At 36.8% G+C, this 16,393-nt stretch overlaps 1 protein-coding gene across 1 annotated transcript; it reads left to right on the forward strand.

The window, feature by feature from the left end:
• Positions 1-377: 377 nt before the first annotated feature.
• SLC49A3 (solute carrier family 49 member 3) lies at positions 378-16,173 on the forward strand. Its single transcript, XM_072404559.1, has 10 exons — positions 378-689; positions 4,603-4,761; positions 8,173-8,392; positions 8,633-8,709; positions 8,828-8,965; positions 10,158-10,274; positions 10,745-10,897; positions 11,780-11,937; positions 14,037-14,149; positions 14,460-16,173. The coding sequence occupies exons 1-10, from the start codon at positions 510-512 to the stop codon at positions 14,606-14,608; spliced, it is 1,464 nt and encodes a 487-aa protein (XP_072260660.1). The 5' UTR covers positions 378-509; the 3' UTR covers positions 14,609-16,173.
• The last annotated feature ends 220 nt before the right edge of the window (positions 16,174-16,393 follow it).

Genomic DNA, 16,393 nt, shown 5'->3' on the forward strand with positions numbered 1-16,393 from the left:
AATAATGTATCCACACTGAAAGCAAAGTCCCTTTTAAATGAAAGTTTTGCAGCAAAATACAAAAAAGATTTATTTTCTTGTTCTGGTGACGCCTGTATGTGGATTTCTGGTCAGTTTCTGTCAGTGGTCACCAGGACAGAATGATAATCTCCTCAGCATGAACTCTGATACAACCTGACAGGGAAGTAAGCCCTACTAAAGGTATGTCTTTGGATACATTTGTAACCCTCTCCTGTGTTTATTACACAGTTCTCTATGCAGGGTCCCCAGTTATTATTGTCCCGTGTTTGTGCTGCCATTCTCCTCACAGCATAGTGAATAATAAGTGTGGGCTGGACTCTGCTGAATACACAGCATTGTTCAGCTTCCTCTTCCTCCTCTGCACTGCCGGGGTTCCGCCATAGCCCCAGCACTCTCCTGTCATGACTGACACCGCCGACTGCCCGCACCCCCGGCCACACACCGAGCACTGCTGACAGAAGGAGGACTTCTATCATTCACACCAAGACATGGCTGAAGTCAGTGAGGAGCCGCAAATGTATGGCAATGCCCGGGTGACAGCGAGCGGAGAGCTGGACCCGGAGTCTGAGAGGTGCCGGACTCTGAGGAAACTTCAGCACTATAAAGTGTACAAGAAGCGCTGGTATTTCCTGGCGGTGGTGTGCCTCATCAATGCCTCCAATGCCATGGTATGTATAACTGGGCGAATGCGTATGTCACACAGCTGGCTATAGGAGATTACAGGGAAGTGTGCACAACAAAATCTGTGTTCACTGGAAACGCAACATAACCCAAGGCTTAGACCAGACAGATGTTTGTATCTGGGTATAATACTTTATATGTATAGTATGGTATGTATATTTCCTGGATATATCATAGCTGAGTGAATCATGGAATATATTAGCCCCTTGTCTTTATTTAATAAATGAACTGTTTATGAGATATCAGAGCAATATTCATTTATCTTAGTGAATAAAGCTGTGTGGTCTTCAGCCCTCCAATCACACGCAAGCAATCATTTTTTTTCTAAATTTCCTTGCATGTGATTGGGTATCTGTTCCTAAGTGAATTTTCATTGTATTCACTAAGCTAAGGGTATTGTATTAGCACAATGATAAATCACTTTGTTAGGTGAACAACTTAAATTTCTTTTCTAAAAATCTACAGCAGTGTTTCTCATTGTTGGAGGGAACACTTGAAAAACCCTTCAGGTCTTTAGGGAACCTTGGCTATATTTACTATATCCACAGGTCACAGTATATTAGCTTGCTGGCCAGTGGGAAGAATGTCACCCTTACACGTAGCTAAAAAGATCTTTGGTGTTACTCAAACCTAAACTCAGAATTTTCACTTTACATAAAAGCCTAGACAACCCTTTTTTATGTAAGGTAAAATTTCTGTTCTTTTTTTAAGTGCAATTGTCTAGACAATTGAGAATGAATTTGAGCGCAGAGCCTCCCGTGATTCCTACGTCACACATCCTGGGAGGCTCTTGGCTGCACCTTCTGCACATGTACGAGCATCTCGGGCATGCGCAAAAGCAGCCCTTTTTGTGAGATTGGCAAGTTTTTTTGCCATCTACGTCATCTGATCCCGCACCTGCATCGGGCGACGTAGGAAGCAGAATCTGGAAGAACAGGGAGGAGATGGTGGCACCTAGTGCAGGACCCGATGGAAGAAACCTCCGGATGGATCGACTGCTCTGCAGGATTTAAGGTAAGTGTTTTTTTATTTTTGTTTTGGGTAGTTTTTGGGTTTACTTCCTCTTTAAACTAATCTGATTGCTCATTGCTCAAGGAACCCCTAGCAACCTCTGGAGGAACCATAGGGTTCTATTAAACCCTGGATGAGAAACACTTACTGGTTCATCCTGAAAACTGGTCCTAGGTTGGAATCTCGGCCAGGACACTATCTGCATGGAGTTTGCAGATTCCCCCTGTTTTTGCATGGGTTTCCTCCCACATTCCAAAAACACGCAGTGAGCTTAATTGGCTTTCCCCCAAAATTGTCCTTAGACTGTATTAAAGACATAAGACTATGGTAGGTACATTAGATTGTGAGCCCCTTTAGGGACAGCTAGTGACATGACTGTGGGCTTTGTACAGCGTTGCATATCATGTCGGCGCTATATAAATACTTGCTAATAATAAGAGGAATCAGCAGGGTGCATCACTCAGCCATGCTTACTACCACTGGAAATTCCTGGGTATATGTAGGGTGTCTGCTTTATTTTGAGTTCCTTTTTTAAATGCTTAATAAGCAGACTCAGTTGCACAATTTTGTTCATTCAACATTTCAAAAATATACCGACGTCCACTACATTTCTTTATATATGAAACCGAAGTTATTGTATATAGGAAAAGACTGGATCCTATGGTTTGTCAGGTGGACCTTAACTTTCATTTGATTCTGTTTGTCGCTTTTGGGCCAGAACTTCTTCAGTTCTGCTCCTTAGAAACTCTTTATTTCCTAATGCTGAACATGAAACTAAATAAGAAGCTAAAATACGTAAATGTACAAAACATTCAGCCGTGGATTTATACAACCAAGCCAGGTAGTTGCCTTCATTGTGGTTGAACATCTTGGTTGCCAGGGGCCTCATTGATGCTCTGTTATCTTACTGACAACTTTTAATTGATGAGTCTTTATTTCTGCTTTAGTTTTTAATTTTGGTAACCTCCAGCTCACTCTGCATTCAACAAGTCCAGCTATTTATTTAAAGGAAAACTTCTGGCACTTTTACATTTCCATTAATGAGTTTATTTTATCAATGTGCTTCCTAGTTGATTGCTACACCTTAGTATTGTGCACCTTACCATGTAAACAGTCCAGTACATTGTGTTCTGAATGGCACCCAATGCACTAAAATAGTGCCTATGTGGCCTAATGTATTACTATTGTCAGAACATATAGTACAGGGGCAATTCTTTTGTCTGTTTTAAGATTTTGTTAGTCCAATTGAATGCATGGAATTTCTAAAAACAACTAACAATAGCTGCACCCATCAGAGTACGATGTTACAAAGTGGTCCTGTCCTACAGAAAGCCAGTTTTGGGATCTGATTTATGGAATAATACTATGTTGGCCTACCTAAAGTTCCCAAAGGTGCTTTTTTAGAAGGATACAACACTCTATGTCTAAGCACACCGTTCGTCTAATTTATTATATTTTACTAACAGTCCAAATTGTTTTGTTAGATTTTGGAGATCCCCGTTTCTAGCCTGCACTCTTATTAACTCACTGCAAACTTTTGATTATACATGGAATCCTTGGATTGGATTATTTATATTCAACAGTGACTTTTCCAACTGTTTCATTCTCATTACATTTCATTCTCCCCTGTGTAGTTGATACGTTCCCTTAGTTTGCTGTTTATGATTTGACCAGCATCCTCCTTATGTACTTAGTAAATATAGAGATTTATCTTACTTTTATAGTGCAAGTTTTATTTTTGCTGTTTCATTAAATATTTTTTTCCAAGGGGTTTGTTTATATGTTTTATTATTGAATGTACACTTCTTATTTTTTGTTTTTATTTTGTTCTTCTCTCTATATCAGAAATTCTCAATAAAAATATTGAAATAAAAAAAAACAAAAAACAAATCGTAACACACACAATTGTGTGTGTTAATGCACCAAACAGATGTGAATTGGGCTGTTCTCTGTTTCAGTTGCTAACTTGTTTTACACCTATCCTGATCCCTGCTGTATTACTACATTTTTCTTGCTCTGGTTTTGACAATTTGGTACTTTGCAATGTATTTGGGCTACATTTTTAGCCTCTTCCTCACTTCTTTCAGTCTCCAAATTTTACAAACATGTCAAAAGCTGCATCTCTACCTAAAACAGGAACATTTCATCAACAGTATTGTATAATCCCAACATTTAATAGAGAGTACCTGTCAATGAACAACTAGACAAAGAATAATAACCATTATTTTCTAATATGTATATGTTTCTTTAGATCTGTTTTTATTTCCTTCTTTTTTACCATAAAGCATACACACAGGCATTCTACTAATTTCTCTTTTTTTATATTGTTTTTTTTGTTTTTTCCTTTTTCTTGATATGATAGCCAGTTAAAGGTCATTGTGTAAGATATATACTTATATATCCAGAGTAGACAAAAAATAAAACAGCCCTGACTGTATGGCTGTAAGATTTACCTTCTTACCTGATTTATTACAGCTCTGGAAGACTGGAGAAGATACATTTTCATCAGTGAAACTGGGTCATTCAGCAAACCTGGAATAGACTTTTTGAAAAGCAATTTGCTATTTGATAAATCCTGGAGCACATCCAATGCAGGTTTGCTGGATCACCAGGTTTACTGATGAAAGTGTTGGAGAACTTTAATAAATCAGGCCCATTGTGTTATTACCAAAATTTCTGACACCAGATGTCTTCAATCATACAAGTTAAAGGACATGGGGGATGGGGATTGGATCAAAAGGTGTTAGCAACAAGGTTTAGTAAAGTAATGACAGTACATTTTGTAGTGCAGTCCACTTTCCCATATAGTATTGAATTTTCATTAATCAATGTTTTAAAACACCATTTAAAAATATTGAAAAATATTAACTCTTTATGTTTCACTTTCAGATTTGGATCACCTTTGCTCCAGTGGCCGATTTATCTGCAAGCTACTTTAACTGCTCACTAGATACTGTTAATTACCTTTCACTTGTCTACCTCATTGTATCAATACCAATTGGCTTTGTGGCTTCATGGTTTCTGGACACCCTGGGATTAAAATATGCTGTAAGTTTTTTATTAATTGTTTTCATTTTCTAATAAAGCTGCATTCATTTTCACATTCCATGTTTTAGAAACATGTTTTAGTAAATACGTAGGTTTCAAGCACCTAATTTTATTAGCCCTAGCATGGCCCCTAGCGTAGACATGTGGTGGTGGCGGTAGCACTGTTTAAGTGTACAAACCTTAATATTAATGTTGGTAGTAAGTGATATGGGCTCCCGTAAAGCACAGAATATTTATTGCATCCAGTGCTAGGTACATCTTCAAAAAGTATTTATGCTATCAATTTATGCTATGCAATCATTTTCCTGTCTGCAATTAGGTTTACTAATATTTGTCTAGAAAAATTACTAAAAAGGCATTTTTTACCTTTTGTTTTTTTCCAATATATCACCTTTATCTGTAGGAATGTATTGAATTGGGATCTAATAATTGCCTTCTTGTATATATTACAATGAACAGTTGTCATTGGATTTGCTTGCTTCCTATGTGGCTGTATATTTTGATGGTTTAGCAAGCAGTACATCACTATTGAAATGATCAGATGCTGCTTGGAGAATTGGGACAGACTAGATTTGTTCTACCCTGAATATCTGTTCTAGATCAGTGACAGTAAAAGATGTCCCATGTAACTAGAATGCAGAAGCATTGTGCTGAGTGCTATAATAGAGTTCTAAGAAAGATTTACATTTGCTTCCAGCTCCAGACTTCATTGGGACCAGCCACTGAAATTGGGTCTGGTGTTAAAGACTTCACTGTGGCAAAGAGCAGTGCCAAGCCCTTAACTCTTAAGTGGTTAAATAGGTCTGTCATTAACATGACAGTTCAAGTGGGTGAAGCAGCCATGTCTGCTCTCAACAAAGGCCACAGTGCTAGTACAAAGCACTTGAAATTATGTGCATGAAAACACAGTTTTTAGTAGCTGCTCTTAATGTCACGGTGCGTTAAGTATTTAAACAGGCGGGTTAAATAAAAGGCCGTATCAAGTGGATGTGCTGTTAGCACTCCAGCATTTCTTCTGTGCATGAGTCAGTTTCATCCACCCAGTGCTTTAAATCCTTCTCCTGTAAACACATTCATTACACATTTTATAACCTTTTATTATGTTTGATCAAAGCAGTCAGTTATGTAAAACAGCTATATTTCCAAAAAGAGACTGGGTCTGACTATTAGAAAGGAAATTGTTTTTGGTCAATTTTTTAACATTCTATATTTAAAAAAGAAAGGTAGATAAAAATAAACAAATTGTACATCTACTGGAGTGCAAATGACTTATACTGACTGCAGTCTTTCATATCCTTTTGTACTAGGAGAGATTCCTAGGATTGTTTATCCGTCTTTCCATGGCAGGTTGAATACATACAGCTAAGACAAGAGAAAAGCTGGTCAAATTTACAAAATATAGGGCTAATAGGCGAAAAATGATCAACCAAGCAAGGCTCAGTATGATATCTGTGGTACCACACCAACTCCTCAGTTCTTTACACATGATATGTATTTACTAGAAGAACAGGACCTGAGGATACACATAAATACTCCTACCATCAAATACTTACATATTTGGAAAACTGGGGAAGATACAATACCAGCACACAGTAAGAGGCCAATAGTTATTAGGAAGTTCTGATACCACTCTCACCTATTCACTCTATACACATTATCTAGAAAAGTTGGCAGTCAGCATTTGCATGACCAGTTTTCTCACCTGTTTTTCTCTTTCTAATAAAAAACAGTCATATTTTAAAAGTTGGGTGGTATGTAACCCTGTGGAGAAAGGAAATAAAAATAAAAGAGAAATCCCAATGATGAGTGGTACTGTCCTACATTATTTTATCCAGTGACACCTAAACGTTTTTGTGTGACATATCTAGTGAAAGTATAACACAGGCTCTATCCAGATCCACTCATCCCTCCCAAACAGCAGTCAAAATTTGTTTTTAATATTGTAAACATGTACTCTACAAAGACAATCTGGGGGCCTATCTGAATCTGGCGAGTGCATGCCTAGTGTACAATGAACTCTGGCCAATTCAGTACAGGAACAGAAGTTAGGTACAGATATGTACTACTGTATGACACAGAGAGCTCTAAAATCATCAGCTATGCCATGAATATGAATATTATATCTTTGTGACCTGCTCTCAAAATCATCCATTGATCATTGTACACACCAGCTGTTGGTAATAAAAGTTTCTATCTCTTTCTAATTGTAAAACACATTAAACTGGGCCATTTGTTTCCTTTTCTAGGCCATGGGCTTCTTAGGCAACCTTGGATATGTCCTTTTTACCCCAAAAAGTAATGTAATCAAGGTTTCCAATTCAGAACTACTAGGCAAAGCTTGTATCAAGCCCCCCTTAAATCAAAGTCCCCAATGATGTCTAAAGTTTGAGGTTCTTCCGGATGAGTGGGAGCAGAACTGGTAGCGCCACTTCAATAGTTATTAAAAAGGGAAGATAAACATTCCAGAGTTGATCCTTTAACCTCCCTGGCGGTCTAATTATCTCAGTATTTTTATGCCAAAAGCGGTACATTGTTTTACATGAAAATTTATTTTACATTGTAGGCCTATAATTCTCACCAAAATAAGTCCAATATTTATTAAATTTAATATAAACTTTAAATAAAAAAAACACAAAAATCTGGTAAAACAAGGGTGCATAAAAATACTAAAACCTGTCATAAAACTGTACAGTAGCATATCAAAATATATTTAATATAACGATTACTTTGTATTGGTTTCAATACAGTTATTTTGTATTGAATGCAATACAAAAAAATATGAATTTCCCGCCTCGCTCCCTTTGCACGCACCGACACATGCACCGATGTCACCAGGAACTCCCGGGGAATGTCAATGCACTCGCCGGGGGAACATCGGAAGAAGAGAACGCGGCCCGAGGATGGGATCAGACTGGCAGGGCACTGGAGGATGCCGATGGGACCAGGTGTTTATTTTTGTAATGTTTTTAGCTACCCTGAGTGTGGCTCAGGGTTACTGCTTTCAGCATGTTTTTTTTTTACCCAGAGCCACACTCAGGGTAAAAAAACGCTCAGGGGGATTAATATGCTACAATTGCCCCATGCTCTTATAGGTAACTGGCTCTGGTTAAAAGGCCACTTTCAGTAGCAGGGCCAGGTCTTCCTGATCAAGGCTGATCACGATGCATTAGAAATGGAGCTGCCTTCAATATTTTACTTGTAGATGGAACTGTCCCGCAAATAATTCAAAGAAACAGGATAATTGGAAAATTTCTATTCCTATTGTCAGGAGGTAGGGTCACTGCATAGGTATTGTCTTTGGGACATGCAGTAAGAGTAATTCTCCAGAACTAAAATTAATTGTGAATCAACATGAACACTACTTGTATATGTATATATTAATATTACATTGTAATATTTCTTCTCTTGCAGGTGCTTCTCAGTTCTTGGCTCAACATGTTGGGTAGTATAATACGCTGTTTGAGTATGGTACCATTTATGAATAATAAGCAAAGTCCTTTGATTTATTTATTTGTGGGCCAGAGTCTTTGTGCAGTGGCACAGCCACTTATCCTGTTTGTGCCTACCAAACTTGCTGCAGTGTGGTTTTCCGAGCACCAGCGAGCTACTGCAAACATGATTGCTTCCATGTGTAAGTAGACTTTTTTTTCTTTTCTTATTTTATGTACTTTTTAGTCATTACAGACATTTGTAACTCAATTCGCTTACTTTACTAACATTCTGAAATGTGCGTTTTCTTTTATATTATCTGAGTTACCTCTGTCCCTATCCATGTAATTCAAACTGAAACTTAAACCTTGAATGATTACTCATTCACACACATCACTATGCACAGCATGAGTAACCTTTCATTTATTTTTATTTTAAATAGCAAATCCGTTTGGCATATTTTTAGCAAACCTACTGTCACCAATAATTGCTTCGGAAGTACAGTATGTTCCATTAGTAGTAAGTGAAATGTTTTACCTTTTTTTTTTTTCTCAGTAATTCTGCACTAGATTTACCTGTACATGTAGTGAAGTTACTACATTTTATTAATGGCTAACTTCTATAATTTATTTTTAAGGTTGGAGTCTATGGCATACCTGCAGTACTGGCCTGCATATTAGCAACAGCAGGAATTTCTGATAAAGCTCCTCCAACACCACCATCAGCTAGTGCAATTCATTCAACCTCTGAGCCATTTTTTACTGGTTTAAAACAGGTATGTGGCGAGAATAAGGTATGAGGCAAGAAATTAGGGGGTTGGGTTATTTATTATTATTATTATTATTATTATTATTATTAATAATAATAATAATCTGTTTTTTTATAGCACCAACAGATTACACAGTGCTGTACATTAAATAAGGGTTGCAAATGACAGACAGATTGAAACAATGACACAGGATAGGGAGAGGACTCTGCCCAAAAGAGCAAACTAAGAGGTGGGGTAAGTGGCACACATTATGCTCAAGGGAGGGCAAGATAACAACTACAGCCTGATATTTCTTTCCACTTTATTGCAGTTTTGGAATCCTAAAGTAGTATTAAACCCTCACAATATAAAGCATTCCCTTTTAGTTGTTACAGGTTATGATTGGTAGGCTAATTACCAGGATATTGCCAAGAATATCAGGAACTGCTCAATGACTCTCACGCCCAGCCCATAATGCACATCCGTGCCTGCTCTCATTGAGCTTCATCTATCACACCATTGTAGACCTGGCTGATAGTGTGCACATCAGGGTGTCAGCAGCGAGGCATAGTCATCCGATAGAAATACCACAGTAATCTGCTGAAAGATTCTGCTTCAAAAATAAAATATGGGGACATGGGAAAGTGTTGCAGAGATGTACCTAATTCACTACAGTTGTTTCTTTAAAGAACTAAGATGGCAGTGTAATTAGTGTAATTAGGGCTGTAGTAGGCCTGAATTGTAACAACCAGCTCCTTTACTATTTTAGTTTTGATCATCACCTAGCAAGAATATCAGTTACTGTAGAGTGTTATTACTAGCTGCAAGCAGTACAGACAAAGGTTTGTATTTCTCAAGAATATTATTAAAGAAAACAAAAATAAAATCCTGGTAATGGCAAACACCCAAAGTTCCTATTAAATAAAAAAAAAGGCATAAAGTCATTTGATTTGACAAAAACCTCCTATTACATACACTTTAGGCTGCTGGCAGCCCTTTCCAGAATTTGCAAACCTGAAAGGATTAAATACACAGGATTTTTCACAGGTGACATTATTTTGAGACAAAAAAAAGACCCAATACTTGTATAGATGTTCACATTAGAGCCACATACCTAGGGGGGTAATTAATAGAACTTGTTTATTGAAGCCAGACGCCAGTTTTATTTATTTTTGTGCTGTAACATAATGTGAATTACTATATGTTTTTTGTTTTGCAGCTCTTGAAAAATAAAGCCTACATTATCCTAATGATTTGCTTTGGGGCAGGCATGGGGATCTTCACAGCATTTTCTTCATTCTTAGAGCAAATATTGTGCTTCAGAGGATATCCAAATGTAAGAAAACAGATCTTTTGATATGCTCTTCTCCCAAATATATACACAAGTAGGCTGCTCAATAAATGAAAGCTTATGAAAACTAGCAAAGTTACTGGTTAACTCTGCAGCACTACAACCTCATTTTCCTTCCCCACATCCTAGTTCAGAAAATATGCTACATAATCTATGTCATTATAGATCCTATCAATCTAAAAAACACTGGAGCTTGGTGGCCCGGTATTTGCAAATGCTTCTTAAAAACAAAACTTTTATTCATAACTGCACATTGGGAATGACAGCGTGCTTGTTTCATAGTAAAGATTAAATTATAACATTTACGTTAGTAAGGACCGGCTGTAGAGTTACCAGAGGGATCTGTGTAGAGATAGTTTTTTCTTTTAACTATTTTAAACAAAACAACGTCTGAATAAATAAAACATTCAGCTTTTGTGATCCTTAACATCTCAATGTTATTGTTTGTTTTGCAGTATATATCGGGCATTTGTGGAGCTCTGTTCATTTTTGCAGGGGGTTTTGGAGCTCTGATCTGTGGCCTTTATGTTGACCGGACCAAGAAGTTTACCGAAGTAGTCAAAATATTTTTTGCTTTTACAGCATTATTATTTACAGCATTTGCTGTGGTAAGTATTTTTGTTTTTACTGAAAGGTTACTCTAGGTAACATGAATATTAAGGCCAAGGCTCCATGTAAAAAAAGTGTTGCATTTTTACAGTTTCTTAAACATTTATATAATACTTTTAGAAGTTGAAGGCAGACAACTAAATACTGATATCAACTATTTTAAGACAAAATAATCTAAAACGTCTTTAGTTTTAATAAATTAATCGCTACAGGTTTCCAGCTGTGGTTTAAAGGTACCAAATCTTTACTTTATTCTATATTTATTATTATGTGAATAAACAACAAGACTATTACTACACAGAAGTTGACTGGTAAAGTTTCCTGATTTACACTTGTTCATTACAGCACCTTTCATTAACATAATGAATACAATACTGCTTCTAAACTGTGGAAATGAAAAATAGTTCTAATACATCATAGATTAAAACATTATGTATTAGCAATATTAGAGCAAGGACAAGACTGGAACCAGCAGGTTAAAACACAGTATTGGGAGGCTAAAGGGGGAAAACGACAAAGTAGAAGGGTGAAATGGTAGGGTGACTGTGACAGATGGCAGTACAATGGAATACAAAGCCTTTAGCAGTGAGTTGTGGATCTATTGTGGATATGCATAAATGGCAGGAAGACACCTGCTTGCAGCTTTAGGAATCACACCATGCACCGCCAGCCATTGGAGCACAGTGCCACCAGCAGGTGAAACTGGGATATGGCAGGTTTGTACCAATGTTGCATTGGTTGTGGGAAGATTTATGACTTTCATGAATTAATTGCTGGCAAGTTGCATGTTTACAATGCTAATCTTACATTTTCAATATGCTTTGTTTATATAACTATATGCTCTGTTTTAATGTCTGATAGTGAAGTTTTTTTTTTATCAGATATCAAATTTGAGGAACCAGGCTGTTCTGTTGGCAATTGTATGTTCTCTGCTGGGCTTTTTTGGGTTTGGACAATATCCAATTACAATGGAGTTAGCAGTGGAGTGTTCCTACCCAGTTGGAGAAGGAAGTTCGACGGGTTTGGCCTTTATTTCTGGGTAAGTGAGACTTTTATGTAAACTATACCACAGTGACATTCTTTACCTGCCTGCTAGAGATCAGTCAGAAGGAGAAAAAAAAGACCAGTGTTTCATATATGCATAGTAAGTGGAGCAATTATGGAGTTTAACTGCGCAGGAGCCACTGGATTAAGACAATGAAAGGGAGACGCGTTTGTCTGTAAGTAGGATGTGTGGAAGGGTAGGGTGGGTTATTTTTAGGTTCCAGGAGGGACACCGGATAACTAAAAAGTAAGGTTATACAGATCTCCCAAAGGGTCACCTTCAGCCACTTTAGTCCATCGACTGTGGTCTTGCCCTTTGATTAAAAAATTTTTGCAGAGGATTTTACAATATATTTGTGAAGTAACTGGATATTTTGTCCCTGCCAATCCCAGTTTGTGTTTATTTGGATGCTGGGATGATTTATCAGAGGTAGTTCGGGGCAAAGGTAGATAAGAGTGGATCTCTGTGTGTCTTTTGGCAGCTCGCCGGTCTTTGCTTTTGGGTTGGACCAACCCCCTGCCCCCTAAGTTGTAGGTGAATAAAAGTCTCTTAACCACAGTGTTGTATAGGGAAGCCCTGGATCCTGAACGAAATAACAATAAACATGTCAATAAATTTTCCGCAAAATGGTACAAGTTTGTACTTTATTTATTCACGCCAACAGACCAAAGAAGGGTTTTGGAGCCTTTTTTGAAGTCCGCTTGGCACATATTGAATGTGTCTTTTTGATTACATTGCTGATATATTTGCAGTCTATCCGATTGTGTTACTCGTTGATTTGCAGAATTTCCACAAGGATTGTTGCTCTTTGTTCCCTCCCCTCCTCTCCCCTCCTCTATTTGGTTTACTCTGACTATTTTTTGTAATTGCACACATATTGTGGTATTGTTTTGTACTATTAACCGATGTTCCTGTGGACAGGAATGGAACGTTAGTTTTGCTCTGTAACCAGAATTACTGTTTGTCACAGTTTTAACAAAATTGTTAATAAAAAGATTTTTTTTTTTTTAAAGTAAGGTTATCCTTTAAAGTTTCCCTATTAGAAATTTAACTTCTTCATTTATCTATAAAATATATTATATGTAAAAATGTACAGAATGTGTATTAGCTCATCCTTGTACACATTTAGTCAGCTTTGTACCATTGATGTGACTGGGGCCTCGTAGACCATTGCATGCTATCTACCTGCAGAAAATCCCCATTCCTCTATATTTCTCCACTACCTAATAATAACTGTAAGGCCAACCAGATACATTGTCGAAATCCAACCACCTCCAGCTGTGTTTCAAATGGCTCTTTTATAAACATGAACCTTGATCACTTTGAGTTTTTGTTGCTTAGAGAAATGTATTGCAGGCAGATAAAGATTTGTGTTAAAGAATTTCTAAGTAAACTGTAGCTCACTTGCTAAGCTAATGACATTTTATAATTTGGAGTTAGCTACACAATATCTAGTTTTAGTATCTTGTTATTAACTACAGCTTCTTAACACTCACACGCCATGGACCATTAAAAGATCAACATTTCAGCTCTGACTAGAGTGTGCTTTTGTGTACTGAAAAACCAGCCAGTCCATTTTGTCTCCACATGAATGGGCCCAAATGGAAAGTTGATAGTTTGAAATTGAATAGGTTAGTGCACATCTAGCATTGTATATTCACATAAATTGCAGGGAAATCACACCTTTCACCTTTCTTGATGGTCAGTGCTGATGCTAGTATTCAAGCATGGTGTGGGTTAGATAAGAAATGCCAACTAGGATTGGGATACTGATATTTTGAGTGCAGCAGATCACTCAGATCTGGCCTCATCTCTGTGCACTGCAATCAAGTAGCAGAATCGTTCTGTGAAAACAAAAAGCTGCAATCCCTGTAAAGTTTTATAAGGGACTATTGACGTGTCTCTGGATATATGTTGGACTCAGAAAAGATATTCCGATTGTCAGATTGTATTCCTTTTCTATTTGTGTTCCTTTCATTTCTTTTTATAATAGCAGCACATAACAGGCGGTAAACTTGAATATGTTTTGTGATGATTTCCTATTCTACTGCCTAAAATAAGATTTTAAATACCTGTTGTTTTTGTATCTCAAGCCAGGTCCAGGGATTAATCTTCATGGTGATGTTTCAGATGCTTGCCAAACCATATGCTGCTCCTCCACTGTCTGCCTGTGGTGTGAATCAGATTGAAATATATGACTGGTCAAGTATGTTAGAACTTTTTATATCATTCATTAAGAATACCATGCAGTTTTAAAGGCGTATAAAACCTGTTGAGACAGATTTACTTTAAACAGTGTAGATTACTTCTGTAAGGAATAAACAGAGAATATAAAAAAGATTGTTATACTCTTGGATGCCATTTCAGTGGGGAATATTTCCAGCTGAAATTACACAGGAAATTTAATGATTTTTTTGTTGGTGTGTTTAGCACATTTAGCTTGTTACCTTAAATTCAGATTTAGGTGATATAACATATTATATTCAGTCTTTAATTTTTGGTATGTCTTTCTTCAGTTCCAACTTTAGTAATGGCTGGAGTGTGCAGCATCGGAGCCTGCATATTGATCATCTTTTTTCATACGGTCTACAAAAGATTAGCAGCAGAAGCAAACTCGGAGCAAGAGGTTATCAACATAAATGATGGCAATGAACCACATAATTAATGTGGACTGCAAAATTATAAACGGAAGACCAAATTGGCCCAGGCATTATATGAATAAAGACTTTAAGGCCAGGTTATGTGCCTGTAAAGACATTTGTGTAAAAAAAAAGACTTTATTACTGACAAAAAAATAAAAAAAGGATAAGGGTGATAAGCCCTTCATGTTGTCTTTTAGGAATAAAAATGTACAGTTTGTTATTCCGTTTTTGCACATTTTATTATAGGGCTAAGTTTTGCACTAAAGTATTCTTAATGGTACTTCAAAACAGTCTGCTAATGCCTAATTTATTGCCCTCTACCTAGCTCTAAGTGTGCTGAAAAAATGCTATATACAGTGTCAACATGTGCAATGCCCGTAACTGCTGCAGAGCATTGACATAACATGCAGAGCAGGTAAGTGCTGTCACTATCTGCATTTTAGTTTCATCAGACAGCACACATCTTTCCAACTTTTTTCTTCAGCACAGGATAAATGTGTTGTTTTTTCTTTTTATTAAACAGCATACTATGAGTTTACTTGTGGCATATTTATCTGTGGATGGCACCCCTGAGCTATGATGAACACTCCGTATCAGCAAACTGTTCATAGTAGAGCGGCCCCTTCCGGAGTCCTATTTAGTTCCGACATATTACGCAGCAGTCCTTAATCATGTCTCCAACTGTCTCTCAAAGGGGCTCACAATCTAACCTACCAAATAGGAAAGAATAATTATACCTTGGTAGTGGCTATTACATTTATAACTGGGCAAATGATTTACAACATATTTAGGAATGTGCAGCTTGGGTACATCCTTAACCAGAACAAAAGATATTTCTGTATTGTCCATTGAGGGACTCAGTGTTTTTAATATCATAAACTGTGTGTTTTACTGCCTGTCCCAGTTTCTGAAGGCTCATTCATGTAGTATGCTTTGTATGGTTCGCAGGTTTCGTCAGGTTTTATTATTTTTTAACAAGTTCCTCTGCAAGGACTGGGTATGGCTAGACAAACCTTTTCTTCTTTTAGAAGAGTAGCGCATGATGAGTTTGCAAAATTAATTTTCATTTAGCTTAGTGAGCAAGGTGAAGCTAAATATCCTTTAAATAGTGAACTTGCTCTTTTCTTATAGTAATTCCACCCTATTAAGTAAAACACTTGACTGAATAGAATCTCTTCAGTATCTTAGCACTACATATGTGCTTACTTCAGGGAACAATTTGTCTGAATAAAGCTTTAGTCTGAAACACAAAAATCACAATTCAACATATAGAAGTCACATAAGTAAACTTCTTAAATGTCTCCATAAGCAGATGGCCATTTGTCCTTATGTATACATTCGTTATTTGATCTGTTTTTTTCAAATTGGTGATAATAGTACAAAAGTAAATGAACCTATGTTTGTTTTATGTAAATTGTTCTCTGTGTTGTTTTATTTTAATGTTTTCAAATACATTTCATAATACCCCCAAAAAACAGGCACATTTAACCTAGTATGTCTATAAGGCTGTTGTCACATCACACTACTGAAATTTGAGAACTGTTTGTTGTAACTTTTAAATAAATGTTGTTTTATTTAAACCATCAAATTAACTGTGTATTAATTGTGTTTACTATGTGATAAAATTATATATATTTATGCTTCTTGCATGAATAGTTTTTAATTCTTTTCCTTTAAACAAAAAATTCTATCCAGGGTTTTCATTGTTGTTAGGTAGCCTGTCGCCTCTCAGCACGTCCTGTGATTTGATGGATGGCCATTTTCCATGTTTTTCTATTGACCGTACAATGACTTTAATTATTTATATA

This window comes from Pyxicephalus adspersus, chromosome 3 (assembly GCF_032062135.1).
Source record: "Pyxicephalus adspersus chromosome 3, UCB_Pads_2.0, whole genome shotgun sequence".
Lineage (NCBI taxonomy): Eukaryota > Metazoa > Chordata > Amphibia > Anura > Pyxicephalidae > Pyxicephalus > Pyxicephalus adspersus.

Coding starts and splice junctions, on each gene's coding strand:
- SLC49A3 (XM_072404559.1), top strand. CDS start 510: ATGGCTGAAGTCAGTGAGGAGCCGCAAATGTATGGCAATGCCCGGGTG. Junction 8,710..8,827: donor TACAGTATGTTCCATTAGTA/GTAAGTGAAATG, acceptor TTTATTTTTAAG/GTTGGAGTCTATGGCATACC. Junction 10,898..11,779: donor TATTTACAGCATTTGCTGTG/GTAAGTATTTTT, acceptor TTTTTTTATCAG/ATATCAAATTTGAGGAACCA.